We start from the raw sequence: 15,345 nt of genomic DNA on the forward strand, positions 1-15,345 counted from the left end.
AGGCTATATATTAGCCGAAACGCGTTTGTTTTAATTACTTTACTCCAACACTGTACAGTCACTTCAGCCACCTGATGCCGACGTCTCCTGTTATCGGCCAGGAAACAGAAAAGTGACTGTCGGTTTGGTGTTTGTTTTTGCTTTTTGTTTCTATGGTAGTGGGTTTAGGAATTATTAGGGATGTACTACCCTATTTTTAACTTCTAACATTAAAGTATATTAATTTTATATCGAATAATTAGTAAGGATGAGTGCTATTTAAGCCCCTGTCTTTTCTGTCTCTCTCCTGTTAATTGGTTTATACGAGTCATTAAAACAAATGTATATAAAAAGGAGATCATTAGCCCATTACCTTTTTACTGAGACAAATAAACCTAACCACAAACAAAGCCTACTGTTATGATTATATTCTCAACGAATACCCTTAAATTAAAATTAATTGTAAATACAAATCCTGTTTAACTTTAAATCATCAAGGAAGAATATTGGGAGATAAAGGGGGGGGGGGGGGAGAGAGAGAGAAATAAAAGTGCAAAAAGTGAAGAAAAACAATTTTAATACCATTGCAGTACATTGTTATATCTAGAAGCACTCTGGTAGATAAGGGGTTAATGAACATTTGTGTCTGGTAATAATTAGTGAAGAAGGTTGATAGGACAGTCATCTAACCTTTCCAATCAGCTCCTTTCCCCCAGATATAAAGGATGCACTGTTTTTCACAGAGATATCCAGTGTCCTTTTCTTTGCATCTGCTAACGTTATATCCCAATCAAACCTGCAAATAAAATATTAAATAATAAGCATTAGACATAACATTTGCCATCACCTGGGAGATTTGCATAATTACAGAATGTGTTATGGAAACAGCGTACTGTGTATGTAACCATAGCTTAAAGGGGCATTACAGTTATTTTCCCATATATGCCTCAGAAACAGGAAACAGCACAATGCTTACTTCTCATTGAATTCAGGGTTGCTAGATTTTTTTTTCACAGCTGTTTTCCTTTTTGTCCCCCGAGATTTGTCCGGCAGTAAAATCAGGGACACATATGGATCAGATGGCTCCTTGTAGGAGATGCTCAAATTCCTAGAAGAGAGATGCATTCAGGAACATAGATTTTAATGAAAGAAAGATTTCCAGCACTACAAAAAGTTTATATATTATCTATATGTATGTCATATTTTGTCCCCCCACTATTGCTGGAGTAGTAATCAATAATTATGTGACATTGAGCGATACACTAAGTAATTTGATACTCTTATCACTTGTATACAAGGTCTGACAATACCCTACAGTAGGCTGTTTTGTACGGTTCTGTTTGGGTCATTGTAACACAGACAGTTAACCCTTTTTTCCCTACATAAATTGTAACAAACATGCACACAGAAACTGTCCTTTATGGCAAAAAAGGGATGATCAAGACAGAACCCAATAGGCTTTAATGCTAAAGAGAGCTAATAAAGTTGTGTGCATAATAAAATGCTTTTCTTAAAAAGTAACCATTACTAGCCTATATATTTGTTACTATTCATGTGTATTCAGTCACACCTTTATGCAAATAATTGTTTGCTTTTTATGGAGGATATTTGGCCCTGTCTAGTTAAATGTAGTTTCTCTTAGTTGCAAAATAATCTGAATGTCAATGCAAATAAAGCCAGTTAGTTCACTCCAAAAATAACATCGCGGAAACAGTTCAGAATGTGAATTTTGTAAGAAAGCAATAGCATTAATGACTGATTTACACAAACTTCAAAAGTTTTTTTATATAATAAAGAGGAAAACATTTAGGTTCCATAAGGTGTGATGCATTTTTGTTACAAACATTTAGATCAATTGTTTACCTGCAGTTATGAATCACAGCTACGAGCTTGCCCTCGTTTTCTGGGTAATACACAGTCATATGCAGCTGAGAGGTAGTGGGCTCTGGAGCACTGTAGGGAAAGTCATTAGAGGTGGCCATATACAGCAGATCAGGCATTTCAACTACACAGATCAGCAACCATCACAAACTTCCCTGGCACAAATTCTAGCTTAATTATCAGTGCTTGACATCTGTTTCCTTTCATAACATGCTCTCTTTAACAATTTTAAGAAACATCATTATTTGAAACCATATCTGCAATATCCAGAGTCTTATGTAGTTACAGGTCTTTTTGGCCAACAATACTCATCAACTGCTGCTATTCTGTGTGAACGTCACTTGTATTAATTTCATGTCTTTCATTCCTTTCAAACTACAGGTAACTGATCAACTAAAAGAAACCCAAACAGTATAATACATCTTGCCTTCCATCATCCTACCCGTACGTTTTCTGGTATATGTAACAAACAAGTCTCTTACCTGTCTGAATGTGGTGGCCTTTGTCGTAGGTCCCCTTGTACAAAAGGGTCGGTTTTCTCAGATGGAAAAAGGATATCTGTATCATCACTAATCATTTTCTGTGGGCTAGGGGGTCGGCTACGAGGTTTTTGGGGAAGTGAAGAGGCAACTTGACTGAGAGCTAGGACATCAGGGTTGACATTAGGAGAACTTAAAATCTAAAGGAAATTCAGAAAAGTATTAGGCACCATTACTAAAGCTAAATGTAAGCTAAGTCTAGCTCAACAATTACACCAATTAAAATTAGCAGTCTGTATGCACAGTTTCCTGCCACTTGAGGCCTGAATAGTGTAGCTTTATAGAGAAGACAGCAAAAAGCATTAAAGATAAAGGCCTTGGTTATAAGTGGAATCTTATGGCGCATTAACATGGCTTGAGTGCAATCTACACTGCATCCATTTTTGTGCTCATATTACATATGACTTCTTTGGGGTGTGCAGTAAATGTATGTTGAATAATGCTCAAGCTCTAAGCCAATGTAGCGCAAAAAAAATGCTCAAGTAGTGCGGTTCTTCATTTAGGTTTGTGCTATATGATTTCACAAACCTAAGCATAATGAATATACGCAGACGCACCTTTGACACTATCCCAGTCCTGCCTCTATTTATCATATCCCTTTTATTCTGCAACAACAACTTTTTGGGGCCTAGTTATCAAGCCGTCAACCTCAAATACGCTGGAATTCCGCAGCGTATTTGTGGCGAGGCTGATTCGCCTTAGTTATCAAAGGCTTCAGACCGGCAAAAGTAGAATTTTGTGACGTAAGCTTCGATCCGCCGGACTCCGTCCGACACAGATCGATTCTTACGTCACTCCAGATGGATGTTCTGCACACAAGTGCGGCACAATCTCACTACTTTTGCTAGTTATCAAAAAACTAGCAGGTACGCTCGGCACTTTTACGGCCCAGCGTACCTGGTTTTCAATCCGCCAGCCTGGAGGCGGCGGATCCCATAGGAATCAATGGGAGTCTGACCATAGCGAAAGTACAAGTTCGCTGCTGCCAGATATCCCATTGATTCCTATGGGAGCTGTCTACACCTAACACCCTAACACGTACCCCGAGTCTAAACACCCCTAATCTGCCCCCCCTACACCGCCGCAACTAAATAAAGTTATTACCCCCTAAACCGCCGCTCCCGGAGCCCACCGCAACTATAATAAATGTCTTAACCCCTAAACCGCCGCTCCCGGAGCCCACCGCCACCTACATTATACCTATTAACCCCTATCCTGCCCCCCTATACCGCCGCCCTCTGTAATAAAGTTATTAACCCCTATCCTGCTGATCCCGCACCTCGCCGCAAATAAATAAATAGTTTAACCCCTAAACCGCCGCAACCTATCTTAAATTTATTAACCCCTATCCTGCCCCCCCACACCGTCGCCACCTATAATAAATTTATTAACCCCTATCCTGCCCCCCACTACACCGCCGCCACTGTAATAAAATTATTAACCCCTAAACCTAAGTCTAACACTAACCCTAACACCCCCCTAACTAAAATATTAATTAAATACATCTAAATCATATTTATATTATTAACTAAGTTAATCCTATTTAAAACTAAATACTTACCTATAAAATAAACCCTAATATAGCTACAATATAAATAATAATTATATTGTAGCTATCTTAGGATTTATTTTTATTTTACAGGTACCTTTCAATTTATTTTAACTAGGTACAATAGCTATTAAATAGTTATTAACTATTTAATAGCTTACCTAGCTAAAATAAAGAGAAATTAACCTGTAAAATAAAAACTAACCTAAGTTACAATTACACCTAACACTACACTATACTTTAATAAATTATTCCTATTTAAAAATAAATACTTACCTGTAAAATAAACCCTAATATAGCTACAATATAATTAATAATTACATTGTAGCTATCTTAGGATTTATATTTATTTTACAGGTAACTTTGTATTTATTTTAGCTAGTTAGAATAGTTATTAAATAGTTATTAACTATTTAATAACTACCTAGCTAAAAGAAATACAAAATTACCTGTAAAATAAATCCTAACCTAAGTTACAATTAAACCTAACACTACACTATCATTAAATTAATTAATTAAACTACCTACAAATAACTACAATTAAATACAATTACATAAACTAACTAAAGTACAAAAAATAAAAAAAGCTAAGTTACAAAAAATAAAAGTTACAAACATTTAAAAACATATTACAACAATTTTAAGCTACTTACACCTAATCTAAGCCCCCTAATAAAATAACAAACCCCCCCAAAATAAAAAAATGCCCTACTCTATTCTACATTAAAAAGTAAACAGCTCTTTTGCCTTACCAGCCCTTAAAAGGGCCTTTTGTGGGGGCATGCCCCAAAGTTCACCTCTTTTGCCTGTAATAGAAAAATACAACCCCCCCAACATTAAAACCCACCACCCACATACCCCTAATCTAACCCAAACCCCCCTTAAAATAACCTAACACTAATCCCCTGAAGATCATCCTACCTTTAGTTGTCTTCACTCAGCCGAGCCACCGATGGAACTGAAGAGGACATCCGGACCGGCAGAAGTTATCCTCCAAGGGGCGCTGAAGAAATCTTCCATCCGATGAAGTGATCCTCCAAGCGGCGCTGAAGAAATCTTCCATCCGGGCGAGGTCATCTTCCAAGAGGCGCTGAAGAAGACTTCTATCCGGGCGAGGTCATCGCCGAAGCCGGGTCTTGAATCTTCATCCCGCCGACGCGGAACATCCTCCTTTCCCGACGAACTACCGACGAATGAAGGCTCCTTTAAGGGACGTCATCCAAGATGGCGTCCCTTCAATTCCGATTGGCTGATAGGATTCTATCAGCCAATCGGAATTAAGGTAGGAAAAATCTGATTGGCTGATGGAATCAGCCAATCAGATTCAAGTTCAATCCGATTGGCTGATGCAATCAGCCAATCAGATTGAGCTTGCATTCTATTGGCTGTTCCGATCAGCCAATAGAATGCAAGCTCAATCTGATTGGCTGATTGGATCAGCCAATCGGATTGAACTTGAATCTGATTGGCTGATTCCATCAGCCAATCAGATTTTTCCTACCTTAATTCCGATTGGCTGATAGAATCCTATCAGCCAATCGGAATTGAAGGGACGCCATCTTGGATGACGTCCCTTAAAGGAGCCTTCATTCGTCGGTAGTTTGTCGGGAAAGGAGGATGTTCCGCGTCGGCGGGATGAAGATTCAAGACCCGGCTTCGACGATGACCTCGCCCGGATAGAAGACTTCTTCAGCGCCTCTTGGAAGATGACCTCGCCCGGATGGAAGATTTCTTCAGCGCCGCTTGGAGGATCACTTCATCGGATGGAAGATTTCTTCAGCGCCCCTTGGAGGATAACTTCTGCCGGTCCGGATGTCCTCTTCAGTTCCATCGGTGGCTCGGCTGAGTGAAGACAACTAAAGGTAGGATGATCTTCAGGGGATTAGTGTTAGGTTATTTTAAGGGGGGTTTGGGTTAGATTAGGGGTATGTGGGTGGTGGGTTTTAATGTTGGGGGGGGTTGTATTTTTCTTTTACAGGCAAAAGAGCTGAACTTTGGGGCATGCCCCCACAAAAGGCCCTTTTAAGGGCTGGTAAGGCAAAAGAGCTGTTTACTTTTTAATGTAGAATAGGGTAGGGCATTTTTTTATTTTGGGGGGGTTTGTTATTTTATTAGGGGGCTTAGATTAGGTGTAAGTAGCTTAAAATTGTTGTAATATGTTTTTAAATGTTTGTAACTTTTATTTTTTATTTTTTGTAACTTAGCTTTTTTTTATTTTTTGTACTTTAGTTAGTTTATGTAATTGTATTTAATTGTAGTTATTTGTAGGTAGTTTAATTAATTAATTTAATGATAGTGTAGTGTTAGGTTTAATTGTAACTTAGGTTAGGATTTATTTTACAGGTAATTTTGTATTTCTTTTAGCTAGGTAGTTATTAAATAGTTAATAACTATTTAATAACTATTCTAACTAGCTAAAATAAATACAAAGTTGCCTGTAAAATAAATATAAATCCTAAGATAGCTACAATATAATTATTAATTATATTGTAGCTATATTAGGGTTTATTTTACAGGTAAGTATTTAGTTTTAAATAGGAATAATTTATTAAAGTATAGTGTAGTGTTAGGTGTAATTGTAACTTAGGTTAGTTTTTATTTTACAGGTTAATTTCTCTTTATTTTAGCTAGGTAAGCTATTAAATAGTTAATAACTATTTAATAGCTATTGTACCTAGTTAAAATAAATTGAAAGGTACCTGTAAAATAAAAATAAATCCTAAGATAGCTACAATATAATTATTATTTATATTGTAGCTATATTAGGGTTTATTTTATAGGTAAGTATTTAGTTTTAAATAGGATTAACTTAGTTAATAATATAAATATGATTTAGATGTATTTAATTAATATTTAAGTTAGGGGGGTGTTAGGGTTAGTGTTAGACTTAGGTTTAGGGGTTAATAATTTTATTACAGTGGCGGCGGTGTAGTGGGGGGCAGGATAGAGGTTAATAAATTTATTATAGGTGGCGACGGTGTAGGGGGGGCAGGATAGGGGTTAATAAATTTAATATAGGTTGCGGCGGGTTCAGGGAGCGGCGGTTTAGGGGTTAAACAATTTTTTTATTTGCGGCGAGGTGCGGGATCAGCAGGATAGGGGTTAATAACTTTATTACAGAGGGCGGCAGTATAGGGGGGGCAAGATAGGGGTTACTAGGTATAATGTAGGTGGCAGCGGTGTCCGGGAGCGGCGGTTTAGGGGTTAATACATTTATAAGACTTGCGGCGGGGTCTAGGAGCGGCGGTTTAGGGGTTAATACATTTTTAATAGTTGCGGCGGGGTCTAGGAGTGGCAGTTTAGGGGTTAGTAACTTTATTAATTTGCGGGGGGCTCCGGGGGCGCCGGTATAGGGGGTAGAACAGTGCAGTTTAGTGTGGGTGCTTAGTGACAGGCTAGCAAGAAAGCTGTCATACAGCCGAAGAGCAGCGAGATCGGATGAGTGATAACTCTCACAGTCCGCTGCTCATCGCCCCGCAGCTTTTTGACAGCTTTTTTTGATAACTTAGGCGTATTTTTTCAGGTCCATGGCGGCGATGTGAGGCGAGCTTAGGCGGGCGTATTGGGCCGGCGAAGGCAGAAAAGTTGACGGCTTGATAACTACCCCCCTTTGTCTCAAAAAGCACTACATTTTAAAGAGGAATTTTGGATTGTGCTCAAGCACTCTCTGCACTATCCAATAAAAGTATAGGGCATGCTAAAAAGATTCGGCCACATCAAGATACTTTGGTTTAAAAATTTAACTTGTAACTTGCATTCAGATTATTGCGTGTACTACAAATGTTAAAAGTTAAATCTAAACACATTTTGATGAAGCATAGGTAGGCTTAAATCTATCATTTTGAAAGAGAAAAACATAATTTATGCTTACCTGATAAATTTATTTCTCTTGTAGTGTATCCAGTCCACGGATCATCCATTACTTATGGGATATTAACTCCTCCCCAACAGGAAGTGCAAGAGGATTCACCCAGCAGAGCTGCTATATAGCTCCTCCCCTAACTGCCATTACCAGTCATTCGACCGAAAACATGCAGAGAAAGGAAAACCATAGGGTACAGTGGTGACTGTAGTTTAATGGAAAAATTACCTGCCTTAAAGTGACAGGGCGGGCCGTGGACTGGATACACTACAAGAGAAATAAATTTATCAGGTAAGCATAAATTATGTTTTCTCTTGTTAAGTGTATCCAGTCCACGGATCATCCATTACTTATGGGATACCAATACCAAAGCTAAAGTACACGGATGACGGGAGGGACAGGCAGGCTCTTTATACGGAAGGAACCACTGCCTGAAGAACCTTTCTCCCAAAAACAGCCTCCGAAGAAGCAAAAGTGTCAAATTTGTAAAATTTGGAAAAAGTATGAAGAGATGACCAAGTTGCAGCCTTGCAAATCTGTTCAACAGAAGCCTCATTCTTAAAGGCCCAAGTGGAAGCCACAGCTCTAGTAGAATGTGCTGTAATTCTTTCAGGAGGCTGCTGTCCAGCAGTCTCATAGGCTAACCGTATTATGCTACGAAGCCAAAAGGAGAGAGAGGTAGCCGAAGCTTTTTGACCTCTCCTCTGACCAGAATAAACGACAAACAGGGAAGACGTTTGTCGAAAATCCTTAGTTGCCTGTAGATAAAATTTCAGGGCACGGACTACATCTAGATTGTGTAGCAGACGTTCCTTTTTCGAAGAAGGATTAGGACACAAAGATGTAACCACAATCTCTTGATTGATATTCCTGTTAGTGACCACCTTAGGTAGGAACCCAGGTTTAGTACGCAGAACTACCTTGTCTGAATGAAAAATCAGATAAGGAGAATCACAATGTAAGGCAGATAACTCAGAGACTCTTCGAGCCGAGGAAATCGCCATTAAAAACAGAACTTTCCAAGATAACAACTTGATATCAATGGAATGAAGGGGTTCAAACGGAACCCCCTGTAAAACATTAAGAACTAAGTTCAAACTCCATGGTGGAGCAACAGTTTTAAACACAGGCTTGATCCTAGCTAAAGCCTGACAAAAAGCTTGAACGTCCGGAACTTCTGACAGACGTTTGTGTAAAAGAATGGACAGAGCTGAAATCTGTCCCTTTAAGGAACTAGCGGATAAACCCTTTTCTAAACCTTCTTGTAGAAAAGACAATATCCTCGGAATCCTAACCTTACTCCATGAGTAACTCTTGGATTCGCACCAATATAAGTATTTGCGCCATATCTTATGGTAAATCTTTCTGGTAACAGGCTTCCTAGCCTGTATTAAGGTATCAATAACTGACTCAGAAAAACCACGTTTTGATAAAATCAAGCGTTCAATTTCCAAGCAGTCAGCTTCAGAGAAATTAGATTTTGATGTTTGAAGGGACCCTGGATCAGAAGGTCCTGTTTCAGAGGTAGCGACCAAGGTGGACAGGATGACATGTCCACTAGATCTGCATACCAAGTCCTGCGTGGCCATGCAGGTGCTATTAGAATCACTGATGCTCTCTCCTGTTTGATTCTGGCAATCAATCGAGGAAGCATCGGGAAGGGTGGAAACACATAAGCCATCCCGAAGGTCCAAGGTGCTGTCAAAGCATCTATCAGAACCGCTCCCGGATCCCTGGATCTGGACCCGTAACAAGGAAGCTTGGCGTTCTGTCGAGACGCCATGAGATCTATCTCTGGTTTGCCCCAACGTCGAAGTATTTGGGCAAAGACCTCCGGATGAAGTTCCCACTCCCCCGGATGAAAAGTCTGACGACTTAAGAAATCCGCCTCCCAGTTCTCCACTCCCGGGATGTGGATTGCTGACAGGTGGCAAGAGTGAGACTCTGCCCAGCGAATTATCTTTGATACTTCCATCATTGCTAGGGAGCTTCTTGTCCCTCCCTGACGGTTGATGTAAGCTACAGTCGTGATGTTGTCCGACTGAAACCTGATGAACCCCCGAGTTGTTAACTGGGGCCAAGCCAGAAGGGCATTGAGAACTGCTCTCAATTCCAGAATGTTTATTGGTAGGAGACTCTCCTCCTGATTCCATTGTCCCTGAGCCTTCAGAGAATTCCAGACAGCGCCCCAACCTAGTAGGCTGGCGTCTGTTGTTACAATTGTCCAGTCCGGCCTGCTGAATGGCATCACCCTGGACAGATGTGGCCGAGAAAGCCACCATAGAAGAGAATTTCTGGTCTCTTGATCCAGATTCAGAGTAGGGGACAAGTCTGAGTAATCCCCATTCCACTGACTTAGCATGCACAATTGCAGCGGTCTGAGATGTAGGCGTGCAAAGGGTACTATGTCCATTGCTGCTACCATTAAGCCGATCACCTCCATGCATTGAGCTACTGACGGGTGTTGAATGGAATGAAGGACACGGCATGCATTTTGAAGCTTTGTTAACCTGTCTTCTGTCAGGTAAATCTTCATTTCTACAGAATCTATAAGAGTCCCCAAGAAGGGAACTCTTGTGAGTGGAAAGAGAGAACTCTTCTTTTCGTTCACCTTCCATCCATGCGACCTTAGAAATGCCAGTACTAACTCTGTATGAGACTTGGCAGTTTGAAAGCTTGAAGCTTGTATCAGAATGTCGTCTAGGTACGGAGCTACCGCAATTCCTCGCGGTCTTAGTACCGCCAGAAGAGCACCCAGAACCTTTGTGAAGATTCTCGGAGCCATAGCCAATCCGAATGGAAGAGCTACAAACTGGTAATGCCTGTCTAGAAAGGCAAACCTTAGATACCGGTAATGATCTTTGTGAATCGGTATGTGAAAGTAAGCATCCTTTAAATCCACTGTGGTCATGTACTGACCCTTTTGGATCATGGGTAAAATTGTCCGAATAGTTTCCATTTTGAACGATGGAACTCTTAGGAATTTGTTTAGGATCTTTAAATCCAAGATTGGCCTGAAAGTTCCCTCTTTTTTGGGAACCACAAACAGATTTGAGTAAAACCCTTGTCCTTGTTCCGACCGCGGAACCGGATGGATCACTCCCATTAATAAAAGATAGCAGAAAAAAAAAAAAAAAAAAATAATACAGAAATAAACGTTTTTTTATCACAGTCAACTACAATCTCACAGCTCTGCTGTGAGTGATTACCTCACTCAAAACAAGTTTTGAAGACCCCTGAGTTCTGAACCGGATCATGCAGGGAAGACAATAAACTTCTGACTGAATTTTTTGATGCATAGCAAAAGCACCTCTCCCCCTCACACATAACAGTGAGAGAGATCAGTAAACTGTCATAAATTAAATAAAACGACTGCCAAGTGGAAAAAAATAGTGCCCAAAACATTTTTTCACCCAGTACCTCAGAAAATTAAACGATTTTACATGCCAGCAAAAAACGTTTAACATTAATAAATTGAGTGTTATTAAAAAGCCTGTTGCTAGTCCCTGCAAATTAGGCTAAAGTTTTATGCATACAGTATAATTCCAGTGAAGTGCCATTCCCCAGAATACTGAAGTGTAAAATATACATACATGACAGCCTGATACCAGTTGCTGCTACTGCATTTAAGGCTGAGTTTACATTATATCGGTATGGCAGAATTTTCTCATCAATTCCATTGTCAGAAAATAATAAGCTGCTACATACCTCTTTGCAGATTAATCTGCCCGCTGTCCCCTGATCTGAAGTTTACCTCTCCTCAGATGGCCGAGAAACAGCAATATGATCTTAACTACTCCGGCTAAAATCATAGAAAAACTCAGGTAGATTCTTCTTCAAATTCTACCAGAGAAGGAATAACACACTCCGGTGCTATTATAAAATAACAAACTTTTGATTGAAGGTATGAAACTAAGTATAATCACCACAGTCCTCTCACACATCCTATCTATTCGTTGGGTGCAAGAGAATGACTGGTAATGGCAGTTAGGGGAGGAGCTATATAGCAGCTCTGCTGGGTGAATCCTCTTGCACTTCCTGTTGGGGAGGAGTTAATATCCCATAAGTAATGGATGATCCGTGGACTGGATACACTTAACAAGAGAAATAAAGTTTTAAAGTGATAGTATATCCAAGCATTTAACAAACACTAGGATTAACCATCACTAAAAAAAAAATGGAGTTTAAATCCTCATTTATAAAAAAAGTGTGCTAAACTCACTCTCTGTGCCGCTGCAGTTTACTAAACTCAGCGGCACCGGTCGCCCACGCCACAGCGCTCTTCTACCAATAAGGTGACGTTTCCACCTCTAAATACTTCTAGAGATACAAAACTCACCTCATTTAAGAAGAGCACTGTGCTCACGCCTCTGCAGTTACTTATGAGATTGTATTGATTGGCTAAAATGCAAGTCTGTCAAAAGAACTGAAATAAGGGGGCAGTTTGCAGAGGCTTAGATGCAAGGTAATCACAGAGGTAAAAAGTATACTAATATAACCATGTTGATTATGCAAAACTGGGGATTAAGTAAATTATCTATCTTTTTAAACAATAAAAAAAATCTGGATTAGACTATCCCTTTATACGCCACTTTATTTTTAGTGATGGTAAATCCTAGTGTTTGTTAAACGCTCTGATTTAACATCACTTTAAACTTAATATTTGAAATAGTATAATGGAATTGTAAAGTAGTTACATACATACAAAATGTGTATAAATGAAATAGATCTACTTTGAAATAGCTTTTCACTTTAATTCACCATGATCTGTAAAACATAAGATGGACATTTATATTGAAAGGGAACAATAACGCCACCTTTATTTGGAGTATATGCTGCCAAGAGTATGACAACTTGATATTATAATAAACAAGAACTCTAACCAATAATAAAATGTTTTGCAGTAAAGGGAAAATTTGAATTTTGAGAAACAGAAGAGGTTATGGGTTTCTATCTAACAGACGTTAGTTGTCACCTACCTTCATCTGGAGCCTCATTAGCACCTGGCTATTGGGTCCTGAGGTATTCAGCGGGAACCAGCCATCAACAGTCAGACAATCAGCAGTAAGGAGATTTGATAGGGGGAAGCTGAGAGTCCCCAGAGTGCTATGATTATCATCGCGAATCTGTCAAGAAAGTGAATTGTTTGAAGAGGATGTGGGAGCATGAAAGACTCTAGTTACAAGATGAAGAGTCAATCTGTATCTAACCTGAAGGTTCAGTATCTCACTGTTTGGATTCTTGATGAGGAACAAAAAGCTTTCATCCCATACAGGATTAACGCTCTTCTTTATGGGCTGATTTAAAAAAACAAACAAAAAACAGTGTAAGAAACTATTAATAATAGCTTTAAATATTAAAATAATATTTATTTTAATTAATACATAGTTCAGCAATAATTAAAGTGTCAGCAATATTGGATGCAATTTAGCTATTTGCTGAACTACAGCCTTAGACAGCCCTCATGAACTAATTAAAATTTTCAGAAGATAAAGTGGCTGCTTAAGCGTACCCCTCTGGTACAGAAGAGGAGGCGCCTGCTTTACCCCTCTGGTACAGAAGAGGAGGCGCCTGCTTTACCCCTCTGGTACAGAAGAGGAGGCGCCTGCTTTACCCCTCTGGTACAGAAGAGGAGGCGGCTGCTTTACCCCTCTGGTACAGAAGAGGAGGCGGCTGCTTTACCCCTCTGGTACAGAAGAGGAGGCGGCTGCTTTACCCCTCTGGTACAGAAGAGGAGGCGGCTGCTTTACCCCTCTGGTACAGAAGAGGAGGCGGCTGCTTTACCCCTCTGGTACAGAAGAGGAGGCGGCTGCTTTACCCCTCTGGTACAGAAGAGGAGGCGGCTGCTTTACCCCTCTGGTACAGAAGAGGAGGCGGCTGCTTTACCCCTCTGGTACAGAAGAGGAGGCGGCTGCTTTAGCCCTCTGGTACAGAAGAGGAGGCGGCTGCTTTACCCCTCTGGTACAGAAGAGGAGGCGGCTGCTTTACCACTCTGGTACAGAAGAGGAGGCGCCTGCTTTACCCCTCTGGTACAGAAGAGGAGGCGCCTGCTTTACCCCTCTGGTACAGAAGAGGAGACGCCTGCTTTACCCCTCTGGTACAGAAGAGGAGGTGCCTGCTTTACCCCCCTGGTACAGAAGAGGAGGCGCCAGCTTTACCCCTCTGGTACAGAAGAGGAGGCACCTGCTTTGCCCCTCTGGTACAGAAGAGGAGGCACCTGCTTTACCCCCCTGGTACAGAAGAGGAGGTGCCTGCTTTACCCCCCTGGTACAGAAGAGGAGGCGCCTGCTTTACCCCTCTGGTACAGAAGAGGAGGCGCCTGCTTTATCCCTCCGGTCCAGAAGAGGAAATGGCTGTTTTACCCGGCTGCTTTATCCCTCTGGTCCAGAAGAGGAAACTGCTTCTTTACCCCTCAGTTACAGAAGAGGAAACGGCTTCTTTACCCCTCAGTTACAGAAGAGGAAACGGCTTCTTTACCCCTCAGTTACAGAAGAGGAAACTGCTGCTTTACCCCTTAGTTACAGAAGAGGAAACAGCTTCTTTACCCCTCAGTTACAGAAGAGGAAACTGCTGCTTTACCCCTCAGTTACAGAAGAGGAAACGGCTGCTTTACCCCTCAGTTACAGAAGAGGAAATGGCTGCTTTACCCCTCAGTTACAGAAGAGGAAACAGCTTCTTTATCCCTCAGTTACAGAAGAGGAAACTGCTGCTTTACCCCTCAGTTACAGAAGAGGAAACTGCTGCTTTACCCCTCAGTTACAGAAGAGGAAACTGATGCTTTACCCCTTAGTTACAGAAGAGGAAACAGCTTCTTTACCCCTCAGTTACAGAAGAGGAAACTGCTGCTTTACCCCTCAGTTACAGAAGAGGAAACAGCTTCTTTACCCCTCAGTTACAGAAGAGGAAACTGCTGCTTTACCCCTCAGTTACAGAAGAGGAAACTGCTGCTTTACCCCTCAGTTACAGAAGAGGAAACAGCTTCTTTATCCCTCAGTTACAGAAGAGGAAACGGCTGCTTTACCCCTCAGTTACAGAAGAGGAAACGGCTGCTTTACCCCTCAGTTACAGAAGAGGAAACGGCTGCTTTACCCCTCAGTTACAGAAGAGGAAACAGCTTCTTTATCCCTCAGTTACAGAAGAGGAAACAGCTTCTTTATCCCTCAGTTACAGAAGAGGAAACGGCTGCTTTACTCCTCAGTTACAGCAGTAGACATTACTATTTTAGATCCATATTGCACAAAAAGGAAGTGCCTCTGTAACTGAATATTTCATAATGTTCTTGATCCTTCCATGACAGCAACATTTTTACAAGTGAAATCCCTAGGTATACACAAACAGGTCAGTGGATAAATGAGATATTACATTTTTGTCCATACACAATCAGACACATGACCAGCAGAAGCTGAGCTATCAATCAGAAGTACCTGGGTCTTGTAAGACACTTTCTTCACACTAATCTCTGCAGTCGCTGTGGGGGACTTATCTCCTTTTCTCATCTATTTAACAACAACAAAAAGGTAAAGAAATTATTTACA

The 15,345-nt window shown here is 40.6% G+C and overlaps 1 protein-coding gene across 1 annotated transcript in view; it reads right to left on the reverse strand.

Annotated features, from left to right (window-relative positions):
- Positions 1-15,345, reverse strand: part of ESYT1 (extended synaptotagmin 1) — a 215,890-nt gene that overhangs the window by 15,105 nt on the left and 185,440 nt on the right. The window contains exons 23-29 of the mRNA XM_053708110.1: positions 15,235-15,306; positions 13,021-13,107; positions 12,790-12,936; positions 2,343-2,539; positions 1,843-1,932; positions 956-1,087; positions 670-775 (exon numbers count right to left, since the gene is read on the reverse strand). Of these exons, the coding sequence (XP_053564085.1) occupies positions 670-775; positions 956-1,087; positions 1,843-1,932; positions 2,343-2,539; positions 12,790-12,936; positions 13,021-13,107; positions 15,235-15,306 (831 nt within the window). The remainder of the gene's footprint in view (positions 1-669; positions 776-955; positions 1,088-1,842; positions 1,933-2,342; positions 2,540-12,789; positions 12,937-13,020; positions 13,108-15,234; positions 15,307-15,345) is intronic.

The sequence above is a fragment of the Bombina bombina genome, chromosome 3 (assembly GCF_027579735.1).
Source record: "Bombina bombina isolate aBomBom1 chromosome 3, aBomBom1.pri, whole genome shotgun sequence".
In the NCBI taxonomy this organism is placed as follows: domain Eukaryota; kingdom Metazoa; phylum Chordata; class Amphibia; order Anura; family Bombinatoridae; genus Bombina; species Bombina bombina.